Here is an 18,145-nt window from a genome sequence, read left to right as displayed (position 1 = left end):
ATTTAGGCACAGGAGCTTGTTATAATGGTCTATACTTTAAAATCAGTTTATAGTAACTCAGTATTTGTTCCTTTGAATAGACCATGACGATATGTCGGTCAATACCATCGTCACACATCCTCTTCCCCACTACATATTTTGTGTTAAACACCAACGGTATAAGAAAATAATAATATAATAATTGCAGAGTACATTTTTCAGCAAAGCTAACCAAGTTTGACATTTTTCTGATATTTTTTGTCTCCTTAGAGAAATATGTTTTAATTGCAATTTGAAGGTTTTAAAACAAGCAGTTTGGTCCTCGTTTGATACTCTGCATTTCAACACAAATATTGCAAATAAAACCTACAAAATAACTTGAATATTAATTAAAATGCATACATACTAGCTTACTATGAATAAACAAAGGAAAGGAAACAAAGCAAATTTTTTTCAATTGCATCAAGGCTTCAATCAGCTTTAACTGACAATACTATATTGTCTGTAATAAATGCCCCTTTATCCTACCACCAGGAATTTCCCCCTGCTATTTTCAATGAAAAAGTGGCCGAAAACCGAAATCTCAATACCATAACGTGTGAATAAGCTTAAAACTTGCATCCGTCATGTTAACGTTGGCCATCATAATCACCAATTGCATGGACACAACCTATACTAACTAACTTCCACCAAGTTCATTGCCAATTCCGGGATCCTGATTGAATTTCAGTAAGTAAATCACATTCTAGCTTAAAATGCACTATAGCTAAAATAATAGTTTCTCTCGATCATGAGAGAATAAATGTACTGCGTGCAATGCGTAATGTTGCAATTTTAATGGAATAGCGCGTTCATTTGTGCACGCACAAGAAATAGAGTGGTACGGTAACTTTTAGAAGCCTGTGTGGCCCGGGTTTGTGGCAAGTGTTGCACGCTCTGCGCAATTGTCATTGCGTGCCAATTGAGCTCCCCCTCATGATCGAGAAACTATTATTTTAGCTATAACAGATGTAATTTTGCAGTATTTACTGCAATAATATCCTATTCCATTGGCACTGCCATATTGGGATTTGAACCCAGAAATGAACCAGAGGTGAGATACTTTTGATTTTCGCCCCAATTTAAAGCTTTTTTCCCTAAAAATTTGCTTCTAATAAACAATCACCTTTCAAAAAAAATATAGCACACCCCAGGACTTTCATTACAGACAATACGTTCAACGTAAGTTGGGATCCTGGAATTACGTGCTCCAATATAAGTTATATCTCTCTGCTAGTTTGTATTGGAGAACAAGTAAGGGATACAGAGACTCTATTAATCAACATTGATCTGTTCTACCATGTGCATCCTACACTTACTAAATAGCATTTGCAAATTCCATAACGTCCATGCATATGATGTTGCTAGATCTATGCATCAGTTACAAAAATTCAAACCAATTGCTGTCAAACAATTGCAGGTTATCCAAAGACACATAATTGAAATGTTTAAATACTAATCTTATGATTGAAAAATATTATTAAATTGTACACTGGGTCTATATACTATAAGTAGTTGCTATATCCTCCAAATGTTAAAGCAGCACAAGAAGATTATTTGTGTCTACTTAGAACTACCTATGTCAACCAGAATTTTCACAATCAATATAAACAATCACTTTTAATATCAAAATTATGTAATTTCACATGTTACTGTTTGCTTGGATCCAGAGGATGATTTAAGCACTTCCCACCAATGCCACTGTGTTGACTTGCGGTTAGCACAGCTGTGTGAGTGAACATGACACCACTGCTCGCATATTGCATTGACGGGCATGGTTACATTTGAATTTGGACTGATATATTTACACTAAAAACGCATTCAAAATGCTAGTCGATTCCACATTTTATGTTACCTACAGAAGCTGTGAATTATCCTTTATGCATACATCACTTTTGTTCTGAAATCGACCAAGTAATAATGACACACACACAATTCTTAAACAACATCTTTTGCACAGAATTCAATGGGATTTGAAAAGTAAAGTGGCAGTTGAAACTCTAGTGATAACACGTTTGCAGTGCATGATGGGGCTTCCTGAAATTATCCTCTGGCTTGGATCCTAGGAGGTTTCTTGTATTTTTTTTTCAGGAATGTGCAAAACATTAAATCATAGTGAATCTTGTTTGGAATGTTTACATCATACTCTGTATTATAGAAAACACAGTAAACTGTTGACAAAAAAAGTAGAACTTTCTGACAAAAACAAATGTGACCCAATTTGATCCAATCAGTCTTTTAAACTATAAACTTAAAACATTTGAGCCATCGTCATTATAAGCATATCTAAAACAAAACTTTCAATTTTTCAAAAACCTTCCAGAGATACAAATTAGAACTGTTATTCAGTTGTAAAATGATAACCTTTTATGGTGATCAATTTTCTTATTTTCTTTTTCTTTCATTCTAATTTTGCTGGTATCTAAATTTTATTATTGGAGATTTTTTTTCATTCTTAATTATTTTCCTACAGTAAGAATTCATTTGAATGAACACTACATGACGAACACCTACATACACAGCATGACGAACTCCCATGTACACTGCATGACTAACACCCTTGTACACGGCATGACGAACACCCACATACACTGCACTGTGTAAAATGTGTGCAGAAGTGAATCCAACTCACTCCTGATTGGTTGGTATTTCTATTGTCTTGGCATGTTGTGTCTAGCGGTAGAGCACAGGCCTTGTGATCGTGAGATTGTGGGTTCGAGCCCTGATGTGGTCATGCATGATGTACCCTTGAGTGAGGTGATTCACCTCACAATACTCCTTTCTACCCAGGTGTATAAATGGGTATGGCATTCGTCAATGCTGGGAAGGTAAAAGACTCACTGTGGAGGAGGTGTAGCACTGTAGCAATCCCCTACAGCAACATCACATGGAGTCTCGCCCAATCACCAAGCAAAGAGAGATGGGCACTCTGTTCACTGTTTATATACAGGTCCTCCTCTTTTACCTTACCTTATCCAATGTCTTTGATTGGTTTGATCTGTAGTATCACCCCGCCCATGTTTTGTACTTTAAAATATGATCGTGTTCTGCTGTGTTAGTTCAAATGAAATTTTTACTGAAGTATCAAAGTATCAGGCAATTTTATTATTACTGACATCAGACTGATTGGATCAAATAACATAAATCACATAAATGGCCCTTTTATTTCATTCCACAACAAAATGATCAGTAGATTCAAACACAGACATTGACAATGTAAGTTGCAAATGGTTACATTTTCAAATCAGAAACAAGATAGAACCACAGATCAATGAACTGATAGTCCTGATGTGTACAGTCATTCTACTGGTAGAATACTGGACATCAAAATCAAGGTTTTCACATTAGTTTGTCTCTCCTGCCTGCCATTTGTTGTGTATTGAAAAAAGTGTCAATCTTTTTACCAAATAGTTCTTCTAAAATACAACAATCACCCAGCTGGAAAAATATTAGAAAAATACATTTACGAAATGTCCTTAGCCTCTTCCTGATATATGCATGTTTTTAAATTCTAGAGAAACGTCTACCACAGCCCCGCTCTTGAATTCAACATGCCTGATTTATTCTTTGACTTCCGAGTCTTCTCTAACGTCGACTCTTTATCCGGTGTCTTCACCTTGTTCTTCTTCTTCCTCCCTGTTCCATTTTGTGACCCCGACTCGCTACCTTTCCTCGGCGACATCCGTCTATCTATCGATGACCCGGGCGACATTGTTCCGTTCGATGACATAGATGATTGAGATGAAGGGGAATGGATTTCTTGTGACCTCCTGTGGTCTTGAGGATGGACAAACTCCTGACTTAATGGTGTAATGAGTTGTAATCTTAAGCTTTGTGAACCTAGGATAAGCTTTACTACTTTCTCGTGTCTGTACCATTTGACATTGCTCTCATTGACACCTACGATGAAATCGCCTTCCCTTACACCGTGTTGCTGTGGAATAAGAAAAGAAGAATGTGTAAAAAACAAAATCAGGTTTGTTTTTTCTCTATCCTGACTACGTTAAGGGATCCAAAATGAGCGTTTATTGCGTTTCGATAGTATTTTTGTGGGACATGAGAGCACCTCAGACCTATCGAATTGCATTCTGAATACGAAGCATGTCTTTTTGATATCAAATAATTTTCATTTTTGAAAATCACAATATAATAAAATTTTATGACAAATTATAAAAATTTGATATTTTTCAAATTTTTGATATATAACAGTCCTCGAAGTAAATTATATAAATCTAATGATATATTCTTAAAGTGTATGTAGCAGGAGGAAAAGCCGACGGTCAATTGAAAATTTTGACCTTTCATATTGAAGATATGGGGTTTTTTCCCAAAAAGACCTAATATTTTTTTGGTGTTTTGGGAAAAAAAATCCATATCTTCAATATGAAAGGTCAAAATGTTCAATTGATCGTCGGCTTTTCATCCCACTTACATACACTTTAAGTATAAATCATCAGATTTATAAAGTTTACTTCAAGTACTGTTAAATATCAAAAATATCAATTTTAATGATTTGCCATAAAATGTGTATTAAATTGCTAATTTCAAAAATCAAAATTATTTGATATCAGAATGACATTCTTCGTATTCAGAATGCAATTCGATAGGTCTGATGCTTCTAATGTCCCACAATAAATACTGTCCAAACGTTCATACCCCAGCCCTTAAGTATCCTATATATGCAAAAAGTTCATCTATGAATGATACCCAGGAATAAGAAATATATAAACAAAAATAAAATAAAACTTAATCCAGATACCGTATTTACTCTATTAGTTGTCCCCCCCAGCCCCTTCTTAAATGCCTCACCATTTTCTTCAACCAAGATGTTTAAAAATGCCAAAATTTCCATGCTATCTTGTTTAAGTAAGCCTGTCTAATTTAAGTGCGGTCAGTACCAGTCAAAAATAACATTGCCATACCCGGAAGTGAACCGGTTCAACCACAGGTCATTGATCCTAAGCACATAATTTATTTTGTTATTTCGACATGATTTTAAAGTTTACCTAACAATTTTATTTGAGTTATCGTAAAAAAAATGACCTCAAGTTGGAAAATGCAACGCCCGGAACGTTTAATTTTAGCTATTTAGGATAATTTGAGTTGACCATAAAGAAGTAATAATACATTACAGTTTTACATTCAGACACAGCATTAGGTAAACAGTCATTGATAGTCCAGCAACTTACATGTGCAACATATCCTTTATCTACGCTAGCCACGATGACCGGTGAGTCTCCTCTGACTGTGAAACCGTACCCATCATTGCCTCGATGAAGCTCTACTGCCCTAGGTGCTGACCAGTTGTTACGGGCATTGAATATTGCGAGTGGACCCTGTGTACAAACAAAAGAAAAATGAAAAACTTTTAAGAATACTTAATGGCATTTGACCAGTACATTTTTCACAGTTTCAAAATGCAGAATTGGAATGCAATTTCATCCATGTGGGAGGTATGAAAGTGCAATGCAATTTTGTTATAATTGTACAAAATTTAGAATTAAACTATAATATATATCATATTATGTGTCCATTTTAACCTCAGCTCTATGTTACAGAATTCGTTTTTTTGTGAAGCCATTACTTTATGCTGTTCATCAGTATCAAAAAACAGAAATGTGAAACATTAAATGTTAGAAGAGTTCAAGGAAATCTGGGGAAGGGGATGTTTTTATTAGCGGATTAGTTTGTATATGAGCAATTCCATTTATAAAGATGGGGAATATTGAGAACATTGCAATTGGCATTTCTTGAGGACTAAGTTGGGCCCCTACCCTCAACCTAGACTCCAATGCCCCCCCCCAACAAAACACCAAGTTACTCCGCTTTAATATTGGAATAAACATAATGTTGCAGCTAGTTTTAACCAAAACTGAAGATAGTTTACCCTTCCCAGAATCCTTTGCAACATGATGCATCAAATCATTTCATCAAATGATACACTTCTATTACTTCATAAATTTTCCAATAAACAATTTGTTTTCTAGTTGAGAATAGACTGTCTAAACATGTGTGGATATTCATGAAATAAACATTTTTCTGGATGTGCTCTGTTCATTGAGATACCTTCTGGATCGACCCATGATGAATTGGGATTGTAAATCAGTACAGAACATTGAAATAAATGCAATGCATTGTGGGAACTGTTAGATATCTTCTCTGCATTACAATATTCTTAGATTTCACTTTTTAATATCACTAGGATCCACAACATGTTCATCTATCAGGGCATAGTTCTTTAACCCCAATGCATTTGTACACTCATTGAATGACCTTAGAAAATGTGGGTACAAAAACTCATACTCTGCTACTTGAGGTCAAATTTTGCACTATGATTGTTTAATGGAGGTTATTGAACTATGCCATTGGGATGAGGCCATTGTGGTCCTTAGTGTATACAAGCATAACTTATCATGCCATTCATATAAGACAGATTAATCCAGCCCAGGTCAAGGTTTAGCCTCATCAAACCGCCAATGAACTATTGTCTTCTATATGGGACTTGAAAAAATGCAGGTGATGTGTAGTGTACCGTACCAAACTGGCATGGTCTGATGCATACTTGCCAAAAGTGTTAATAAATCCAATACGAGACCTGCTCCCACAAAATGAGCGTCAAGTCACAAATTGGTAGTTTTGAATGCCCCATTCACAAAGACATACTTCTGGCATGCACAGGTGCACATCAAACAAAGAACATCAATTCAGCAGCCAGGGGTCTCGAGACTTTACGCTGATTTTGTGGGAGTAGGTCAAATATATCATTAGCAGAGGAATACCAGGCAAAATTAGCAATGAAGACAACATTGCAAAGCCGTCCTGCTGACACACTCACAGAATGATTTTTACCAGTAAGAATGAGTACAACAATTTGCAATTTTAATGCTAAAATGGAGCGTAATTTTCAGGAACAGGTCAAAAGGAAGACGCACATTACGAATTTTGGTCAATTTTGTCTAGGTATTTCGAGCCTCCTCGTCCAAGTCATTATGCCACTGATTATTAGAAATTATCATAAAGTAGATGCATTTGTAGAAAGTCTAAAACTCGTGAGCATTTTTGGATATGGCAATCATAAAATCTAATCAATTTTAATAGAAATTATCATTCATATCTACTTACCAGATTATGGAATATGTCTTTAACTTTGACCTTTGTGAAGTCAGGGTCAAACACTGCTGCCATATGTTGACTGTCACCTGTGCAAATAAAGAAAATGGCAAACAAATAAATTTACAAATTTATTATGTGGAAGAACACTGTTTACAAATGAGCAGCAGATAAATCAGGAGTTTTATTCTTTTTTAATCAATGTAACATTCTCTTCCTTAGTTGGGCTCTCAAAGAAAACCAATTTGAAAACAAAAATGGCAACACAATAATAAATCAGCGGACATTGGTTTGCAATAACATAAGTCCACAGCAAATTAACGTAATGGAAAACAACAGTGGGTCCTACACTATGGCACAATTAGATGCAATCACGGAACAGTGCGCGACTGTGTTCAACATTAGCATTTAACAACATGATTTTGCTGAATATTATGCGAGATATGCCTAAATTAGGTTTGTCCATATCTTGCTTGGACTTCTTGCAGGAAATGTGCTGTTCAGCTGCTGAATTATTTGCAAAGTTACTGTTCTTGAGCAGGTAAATACATTTTTGTAGGGCCTATTTCTCCTTTTGGAAAGAAAAAATCTATTGTATGCCTGGCCTGATGAACAAAAACTCTTTTTCACGAGTGGCTTCTTTCCTATTATCAAATAGACTGCATAATAGAATGGGCCATTTGCAGCCTTAAATTTGAAGTCAATTGATAAAAGCAGGCAGTGCCTCTATATTAGCCATTCAACTACTTAATCAATCATTTCACCTGTACATATTAAATTAGGTAATTCATGGCCCATCTCGCACATACCAATTGTGCCCTTGAAGCGTATTAAATGTGTACACTGCAGTGTACGATACGCACATGCAATCTTCTGGACCATGTCTTGGAGCTACAAGCGAGCCGAGTATTCCAACTTGGCCACAAATTAGCTTATATGTGACATGATCAAGGGAAATGAGTCACATGTCGGCAATTTTCAATTAAAAGTTTTATACATCATTTTCTGGTAGCTTATGAATGCTACATTTTGATGCAAACCCATCAAAATCAGACATCTGGTTACCAAGTTATGAGCAATTTATCAATGGCTGAAAACAGTATGAAACAAAACAATTTGAAGACTGTTTTTATCAATATCTAAAACAATATTAGCAACATCCGACTCATTCCCCTCGATGTCACATATATCTATAGTTTCACCTTGTGTTTTGATATATTTTGAATACTTTACCTCTGATATCAGGCACATCATCTAATTCAAAGAAGTCATCCTCCTCATCTAGCCCTGTGTATTTGTTCATAGACCTGTCATGAGTCTGCTTCAGTACTTCTTGTAATGTGTCTATCTTCCTCAGGGATTTCGATAAACTGTGTACTCTCATTGCTTCCTCATGAAGCATCAAGGCTTGTTTGATGTGAGCTTTACCTTTATATGGATAACAATATATCAAAATAATATTACACATTAAAAAAATACTAAATATTATTTTGAATAGAAAAAATAAGATTATCTTTCGTGTTGGTATATAAAGACAAAATGTAGACTCTAATGGCCTCAGCTTATCTTACAGCAGCTAACCTTGTCTGACTGTAGTGGAAAGATAAAAAAAACCTTGCCTGACTGTTTGTTCTTCACCTAAGTTGTAAATAATTATAAGTCTTAACCCAGTACATCACCTACTTGACATTCAGTTTACACCCACTGATGATGCACTGATGAAGCAGAAGGGTTAAAGACTAAATTTAAATTTGCACTAAGCCAAAAAAGAAACTTATAATTTTTCACAAAGTCATAACTTAAAATCCTGTCTATCAAAATTAACCAAAATTACACACAAGATTGCCTCAATACTGTACTCTAAACACATGTCAGTAACTATGCAGTTGTCCAACTGACACAACAGCAAAATGCACTGACATGCAACACCTTCTTGGACCACATTCACAGCGCAACAGATTTCTTTGGCTGGGTTCCAATTATTCGCCTGTGAATGTGATCCCGGAAGCTGTTCTGTGTCAGTGCATTTTACTGTTGTGCCAGTTGGACAACTGCTTGGTTACTGACATGTGTTTAGAGTAGAGTATTGAAGTAATCTTGTGTGTAATTATTGTTCATGTACAGGCGAATAATTGAAACCCAGCCAAAGAAATCTGTTGCGCTGTGAATGTGGTCCAGGAAGGTGTTGCATGTCAGTGCATTTTGCTGTTGTGTCAGTTGGATAACTGTTTGGTTACTGACCAGTGTTTAGAGTAGAGTATTGAAGTAATCCTGTGTGCAATTTTTGTTCATTTTTATGGAGAGGATTTTAAGATATGACCTTGTGAAAAATTATAAGTTTCTTTTTTGGCTTAGTGTATATTTCTCTTGATGCTACATCCATTCCAACATACATTGTATTTTATAGCTTGTGCTGATGATAAAGTTCAGGGCTGCTACTGCAGCTGACTTTCAATTCACTCCACTGCCATTGAAATGGCAAATATAATTAATACTATAGTTTTCAGCACAGTTCTTCAGCACTCTGCCAATTTGGTGCAGTTTATGGCATATACAACAGTGGGGTTCTGATTGGCTAATTGAATCACCTCATCATCACATTGGCACTTCATTCGCTGTTCAAGCTGCATAGCATCGCGTGATATAGTTCTTTTTACGTGGTAATCAGACAGAGCAGATGGGTACTGCTGAAGTAATTTGCTGAATAATACTATTTTGTTTGCTTAGAGTTTACTCTTGGTATTTTTTAATGTTTTGAGATCATGTATTTTTTGTGAAGGGGTGGAAATAATTTTGTGCTGATTTAATGGATATGGATTCCTGTACTTACTTTGCCTTTTTCTTTCTTCCAAATTCTGTGGTAATTGAATGTTACGATGTTCTGAGTTGGCATAGATTGAAGGGAAAATTACTGATAATGTGTCTTGATCATATACTGGCTCTAAAAGGAAAAAAAACAGACAATAAAGCATTATTTCACTTCAAATATGCTTGTAGTATTTTTTGGTGTAGCTTGGTAAGTGACCAGAGGAGGCTTAAACGCATTCCTACAATGCACTATGATTGGGAAATTTGATCAATATAACCTAATTTTAAAGGCAAAGTCCCCATTGCCACACACACAAAATGGTCATTTTAAAACTGCAGCCAACGAGCTAATAGTTGAGACTTATGACTGATATTTGATTTTCTTACAGGAAACATTCATATTGTCCCACTACATTAATTTTATTCCTAAGTCTCGATGTTTTGAATGTTAAATAATAGGATGAAAATACCAGATATTTGCACACAATCCCAATTCAAGGTATGATCAACTGTACCACATGTGTACAAAAGCCAGACATACAAGGTCAGAAACCCCATTGGGTTGTGGGAATGTCTTTAAACATCCTCTGGTAAGTGACCTACATATAGATTTTATTTTAAATATCATAGTAAGGTCGAGATACCACTGTAAATGTAAATATGTGAGAATATTTTGGTTATATATCTTTGACAATTGCACTTTTAAAGCATTTTCCACGTTGATGTGGCAGTGACGTCAGTGCGCATTCCATTGGCCGCAGCTACAAATCACTAGTGTTCGTTCAAAGCGCTGGATGCCGCATAGATGCGCGCATTAAAAACCTCAACACTTTGATGTCACTGCCACATCAGGGTGGAAAGTGCTTTAGTTTCAGTAGTTATGTTTTGTCTTTATGGACAAATATTAATAGCTGGATCTGGGTGTCACAGTTGATTTTTAATACAGTGAACTAATTAGATTAACAATTAATTTTGAGCTTATACAGCTGTAGTTGATGTCAGGATCATATATAAACTTGAAGCAACATCAATACCATGTCCAAGTTTGTATGATTACCTGTGATCTCAATCATTATTATATAAGGCATACCTGCTAACATTTGAAACTCAAAAAGAAACTCAAAAACTGGAACACTCCCAGCCATGATTTTTATATCCGATCGGCACACTCTACACAATGTGAAGATATTCCCCGCACTTTATAAATCTCTTTAGAAGTCATCAAGGGTTTATTTGGTTTCTTTGGAGTTTACATGTTTGATTTTGCATGTACATGTATTACATTCATCCACCAAATAATGATAAACCGTGCCACAAATCAATGCCACCGACACACAAGGTTCGTTCTAAACGTGCTGGCTACCATGAGATTGTGACGATTGTTAATGGAAACCCTGTGGAAATCCTGTTTTTTACTGTTCAGACACACAGAAAATGGTGCAAACCCTGGTAAAACGGTAGAGTTGGCAGGTACATACATGTATAAGGTCAAACATGCAAATCATACTACTAAAAACTAAATGCACTTACTTTTTTGTACTGTGAATCCTAAGGCAGCATAGTAATGTGAGCTTGCCTTGAAATGTTGTGATTTGACTAGTACCATTGAGATCCATGAATATGGAATGTAATCTTTAACTGATGACTGCATCATAGCTTTGTGCACCTTAGTGTAAGCCTCACATACCTGGAATTAAAAATTAGGAATCAAGAAAAGTTATGATTTGACTATAAATTTTTTTTCATTACCAATTAACAGCTGTATGCGATCTGACTGTGATCATATTGCAAAATACAACGCAAACGCACAACCTTGCATACTATGAAAATACTAGCCAATCACAAGTGAGTTGGGTCACTTCCGCATTACCCACATGGGCGTTCATCAGGCAATGTGCGAGGACAAACGTCACACTGTTGGCAGATGTGTTCATTCAAATTAAATTTTTACTTTATAGAATACATGCAGAATTCATAAACTCAATGTATTATTTCAATGATGACTGTATTATTGCTTTGTGTGCATTGGTTTTTGGATATCAAGAAGGGGGGCATCAAAGCAGCAGAGGAATCTATCTTGTGAATGATACAAGTCATCTGTGTATCTGAAAAAGCCCATTAACTCAAAATTCTTAAGCAGGTATTTAACCTTCCAGACAATGACCCAGCTATGGAATATGATTTGAACAAGCACTATTTATAACAAAAGCAACATTTACTGTATTTTGTGACCCTGCAATTGACCTTTTCAATAAATCCAACAAGCCTTTGCGAGTACACCTGAGATGTTGTCATTTGACGTCAGTGCGCATCACGCCAGTGCACACATCTTTTAGCGAACATAGTTACTGCGCATTGCAAGTCGTTGTGACATCAAATGACGACATCTCAGGTGTACTCGCAAAGGTTTATGGGATTTACCGAAAAGGTCAATTTTGTGGAGTACACTACAGGTTGTTCCAGGATAAACAATGACGGTAATTTCGGTCAAACTGACTTTCGGTACAGAAACCCAGGATAAACATATTTTTGTCAAACAAACTCTTAACACAGGGAAATATTTATCATATGCTATGAATCCTACTTACCACAGCAGCTTCCTGTGCCACATGGATGCAATCTTGGACTGTGTCCTCAACACCATCTAATGTTCTTCTTTCATACATACACTCCTGGACTTGTCCCTGTATAAACAACAACATGTATACACAATAAGATATTCATTTACCACTTGCCATACCCCTGTGGAAGATTTAAGAAAAGTCTTCCACAGAGGGAGTATGTTTTTTAAATGGAATTGGCTAAGGTTCATTATTTTGAAGCCCATACTCCGCATGTATATGGCTTTACCTATAGGCCACTTGACATGTGACGTCATTATGCGTACAAATTATGGCAATTTCCATTGTTCTTTGCCCTGCAGTATGCGTACGCATCGTAGTTTGCTCAGGGCATGTGCATTTTAAATCGCCCACCATATTTCATATAGCACAAGAAAGCCATTGAACAGTGTAGCGGTTCGTTCAAGCATATCAATAGACCAATCCCTCGCCTTTGTTGATAAACAATGATGTTAAATGGTCTATATCTTCCACAACTGAAATGAGTATTTCAAATGGAAGTTACCCAATTGTTTATTCTATTTAAAAACATGCTCCCTCTGTGGAAGACTTTAACCAGAACGTGTGTATCTTGGATATGACCCTTTTAGATGAATTTAAATCAGCAATGTGGACTGGCAGGTATGTATAGTACTTTGTGTTTGCATAATTTACATACAACGAATGTGTATTAAGATTGAAGCATAAGAATTATATACTTAGTTCTCTAGGTTGATAAGATGAATCATAAGATGATTTTAATCTTTACCCAGAGTAGCCAGCGCACATAAACGTTGAAAAAAAAACAGTGTATCTAGCTGGATTCGAACTGGCGACCTTTGTATTACACTACCACAACACTCTAACCAGTTGAGCCACAGAGGCACACTGTAGAAGAGTGGAAGATTTTATATAGAAATATAAAAAGTCACATAGGGATGAAAATTATATACTTAGTTCTCTGGGTTAATAGGACAAACAAATTTTAATCTTTACCCAGAGCAGCCAGCAGTTATATGCAGTTCTGATGCCTTCCGATTCGAACCTAATAGATTTAAATCTTCCGCTCTTCTCCAGTGTGCCTCTGTGGCTCAATTGGTTAGAGCGTTGTGCTAGTAATATGAAGATCGCCAGTTCAAATCTGGCTAGATGCACTGTTGTTTTCAACGTTTATGTGCACTGGCTGCTCGGGTAAAGATTAAAATTTGTTCACCCTATCAAACCAGAGAACTAAGTAATATAATTTTCAAACTGTGATAGTATGACAGCAGTTTAGTAATTAGGAAATATATCAGTAATTATCGGTTATCACCTGCTGAGATATTCCCTACAGAAGGACAATGGCAGAGAGGAACAAAGGAACTTTGATTTATCATGCAGTACGCCCTACATGCAGCTCAGCAGTTCCAGATTTTCGCACCACTTGTACGTCTATCTCCCTTTTACGTCTTTTTGATCATTCCAAGTTCTTGTTATGAACTTTTTACAAATTTTCAACTTTACCCCCTCGCACCTCACTCATCAATTTTAATGCAAATTCATATTGAACTCAGAAACCACATATTTTGATGGGACAACAGTTTTCCTGTTACAACCGGAAGCTTCTCATGCCTGATAACATGTCACACATGGTCATTATAAAGCATATTAATCTACTATGTCCCACAATGTGGTTATTATATTACTAGTATATCTCCATGTATTCAAAATTGATGATCTTTGATTGGATTTAATACACCGTAATTGGTAGCCTGACAACTTGATATCCTATTAAAGAGACTTGGAGGTATGAAAATGAATAAAATACCTAAAGTCCATCACAACAAGCTAACTAATACAATTAACACTAATTCAGACTAATAAGTCTATAAACAAGTCTTCAAGTAATAATTAATTTGGTATCAACATCACTATACACTCTCTGTCTTGGTCAGTAACTGCTTATTGCCAGACACTTGCTAAATTTGACATTTTGATTGCAGTTCTGACAAAATAATAATAATTATCATATTTTGTTGTTGTTTCTTTAAGTTTCTTCATCATTTGCTACTTTGTGAAGCTTATCAACATCCATAGCTGACAAATTTCAGATGGGCATATTTGTCTAGCCAGTAAAATTAAATTTTGAAATATAACAATTAATAATATACCCCTTCTTGAAATTGTACCTCGGGTAGTTATCAAATTAGTTTCAACAACTCTTCTTATGCGTTTGTACAGGAGCCAAGCATTGTTAATCTGTGATACCAACAGAGAAATACCGCTTTCTTCTTGTAAGGTTGAGTGGCAATGACAAACGGATATTATGAATGAAAGAATCATGTGAATTAGACATTTTTAGCTTGTTTCGTAGTTGAAAGGGATTCAATCATGTTTCACCGTTGTTCATCACCAATTTAATAACAACTCATGTCTGCGTGGTTTACTTCGCTTGGGCAGTTTAGTTGCCCTCGCGAATTAAACCACTCAGATGATGCACACGCATTGTTGTTTAAATCGGTGATGAACAACGGTGAAACATGATTGAATCCCTAAATCAAGCACCGGAAATCATCATTGGAAAGATTCCAATAGTGCTGAATACCTAGACTTACCAACATAAGATAATGTAACATTTCTAGTACTGGTGTACTCATGTCCATACTTGGTGCATGGCTGAAGTTTTCAGCAAGGTATTTGAAGATCCCCGCTGCTCTCTGGTACTGGTCTATGGCTATCTCTATGCCTTCTACTTGACTTCGATCCTGTGAGAAAATTTGAAAATACAGAGAAAAAAATTGATTTCACAGATTCACATTATAATTTGACTTGGTACATGCATTGTTGCAAAATGCCAACCTGGTCTAACCCACATACATGTAGCATGTAAACAAAATAGTAAAATCAATAGAAAATACGGTCAACAATCTGTTATATTCCCAGGACCATTTAAATTGATAATTATAATTTATGCTATGGGGTTTTCCCATCATTCAGTGATTTCAAGTTGCAATATTTTTGCATAAAATCTTGATTTATGGAGACCATTCACAAATACTTTGGATGTAATTATTTGATTTATTTGATTTTCAGTTAGTTTCTCGCAACAGACTGAGTTTGTAACAAGTCAATTTAAATTTGTTTAATACCAAGAAAATGTACACACCCACAATTCAATCTTGTGTTATCATTAAATATAATATTCTGTAATACACTGTATAGTTTAAAGTAGAACACAAAACTCAACCAAGAGCATATTCCATTTGAAATCAGGTTCTAATCCAGATAATTGCCCATCTGTAGCCCCATTACCTACTTAACCTGCCCATCTGTATATTTTTAGACAAAAAATCCCCATTTTTATCTTCAACTATTATGATCGAACAATTAGAAATAGTTTGATATCCTTGAAAAATAACAAAACAGCCTGATTCAACAATTTGATAATAGATTTTGTGATTTAATCCACTTGACTGCCATTCCTAGACATAAATTGTCCTCATTTTTATCTACAACTATTATGATCCAACAATTAGATATAGTTTGATATCCTTGGCAAAACTCATAGAGAAGAACTGCCTGACTCAACAATTCAATATCAGGTATTCGTGCTTTGATCCACTTGATTGACTTTTATAGCCTGACCTCCATTTTGTTTGAAAATATAATCATTTCAGCTGTATTTATCCTACACTATCTATAAGGCTTGCAAAATGCTACAGTCTACTGCATTAATGTGAAATGAACCAGAACATATTCAGGAAAGTTGAATAGTTCAGTGCCTTAAAAAAAGGCCAGGTATGGTTCTGCAAAAAACTACTGAATTTAAAAACAATACTTTAGTTTATATCAAAATCATAAGTAAAAGTTTGCCATATTCCTGGTTTTCAACTGATGGGACATACATTTATAATATTTTGTCTGTCAGTGCAATATCGTTATAAAGTGACTTTCAGCGATTTTGCAGAAGCATTTTTGCACTTCAATTTGTTTACTTATTGTTTTTTTTAACATGTAATTTGAATCTAATGATATCAAATTGTTTCTTAACTAAATTTTTTAATAATATTATTAACTCAATTTTTACCAAAATGTCACTTACAACGTTCTTGCACTACATAACAATTTATTATACATTACAGTAAACTCAGGAAACCATGAAATTTACGACAGTAACCTACATTCCTTTTATTAGAAGGAGCACTGTACTTTTAAATGTACATGTACAGCTAGCTGCAACTATGTTTCTGGCTTCATTCCTTCATTTGTTCCTTTGTCTAATATTTTTCTTTTTTTTTGTCCCTCCCTCCTGCCTCCTTCCTTTTTAATTTTTTTTTATGTTGTCTGTATGCCTCCCTTTCTTTCTAATTATTATTATTGTAAGCGACAATTCATAAACGGATTCTATTTTCGAGAATATGAACTTTTGTTATATATGTAATAACTAGTACAGGGATCTATACAATGATTTTGTTTTTTGGGTGGATCACCGTATAGGCATTTTACACATAAAATACACGTAACCCATGCACTACGTAATTGAATAGCCGACCGGTACTGCACAGTGCCGCTGGTTACCAGTTGTTCTCGTCTATGTAATCGGCAATTGGAGCTTACAAAATGTGGCGCATGTATTGTGACATCGGGAATTGACTCAAATTTTACGGTAAAATCAGTCATACCTAGAAAGGATAAAATTCAAATTGAGAAAATATTCTAGGTATGACTTGTTGTACTATATAATAACCTTGTTAAGGTATGGATTTTATCAACATGCACAAAGGTCCCTTTGGTTGGAAACGGCAAAAAATTCCAAAAAACAAACATGACCACTTAACCCTAACCCTCCTGTATACTACAAAATACTACTTGATATATGCACTGTTCGTGCGTGCATCCCACGTGGTGTGATGACTTAATCGCCCTAAGTGATATATACGCACTTGACGGTTTAAGCTGGCCAGCGAAGCCCAAGACCCGTGGCAAAGTGTCGCCGACCGAGTGCTTGGCATGCGAGGGTCCTCGGGTTCGAATCCCACCCAGAGCAAACAACTTCTTTCTTTCTTTTCTCTCTTTATTCTTTCCTTCTTTCCCTTCTCGTCGCCAAAAAGCCCTTAGGCGGTTAGGGTTAATACAGCATTTTTAAAGGCCGTGTATTTACATAGCAGCATTAATAAGTTCTCTTCAAACAGTGTACTTCCTAATGGATAAATGGTATACCAGATGAACCCAAATGGCAAACTGCTTGATTCATACATTAAATTTGTCCAATTACTTAATGAAATTATGATTGATTGATTAATCAACTTTGAGCATTTCAAACTGTATGCACTAGAATGGATATATTTAAAGATTTTTAGACATGGAACACTATCAATTTTGAAGAGGCAATTTTGTTGTCCTACTTTTTTGCACTTCTGTTTTTTGCGAACAGTTTTAATTTCCTTATCACATATTGTTTTTCTAATTGGCTTTTCTCTCTTTTTTCATTAAAGAGGTGTGACCTGATCGACAACCATTTTTCTTCATCAAAACTGATATTTTGGAAACAGAAGAAAACTCATATTTTTTAATTACCCCAGTAAAATGTAACACATGAGATGTGTTTTGCTCAGATGATGTGAACAAAA

The 18,145-nt window shown here is 35.5% G+C and overlaps 1 protein-coding gene across 1 annotated transcript in view; it reads right to left on the bottom strand.

The window, feature by feature from the left end:
- Window positions 1-1,731: 1,731 nt before the first annotated feature.
- Window positions 1,732-18,145, bottom strand: part of LOC140135580 (rhophilin-1-like) — an 83,938-nt gene continuing 67,524 nt past the window's right edge. The window contains exons 7-14 of the mRNA XM_072157121.1: window positions 15,131-15,280; window positions 12,525-12,620; window positions 11,467-11,623; window positions 9,959-10,069; window positions 8,362-8,556; window positions 7,141-7,217; window positions 5,208-5,354; window positions 1,732-3,952 (exon numbers count right to left, since the gene is read on the bottom strand). Of these exons, the coding sequence (XP_072013222.1) occupies window positions 3,542-3,952; window positions 5,208-5,354; window positions 7,141-7,217; window positions 8,362-8,556; window positions 9,959-10,069; window positions 11,467-11,623; window positions 12,525-12,620; window positions 15,131-15,280 (1,344 nt within the window). The 3' untranslated portion in view covers window positions 1,732-3,541. The remainder of the gene's footprint in view (window positions 3,953-5,207; window positions 5,355-7,140; window positions 7,218-8,361; window positions 8,557-9,958; window positions 10,070-11,466; window positions 11,624-12,524; window positions 12,621-15,130; window positions 15,281-18,145) is intronic.

This window comes from Amphiura filiformis, chromosome 16 (assembly GCF_039555335.1).
Source record: "Amphiura filiformis chromosome 16, Afil_fr2py, whole genome shotgun sequence".
Classification (NCBI taxonomy): Eukaryota; Metazoa; Echinodermata; class Ophiuroidea; order Amphilepidida; family Amphiuridae; genus Amphiura; species Amphiura filiformis.
The sequence above is the reverse complement of the archived record's forward strand: the minus strand, read 5'-3'. Positions and strand labels throughout refer to the sequence as shown.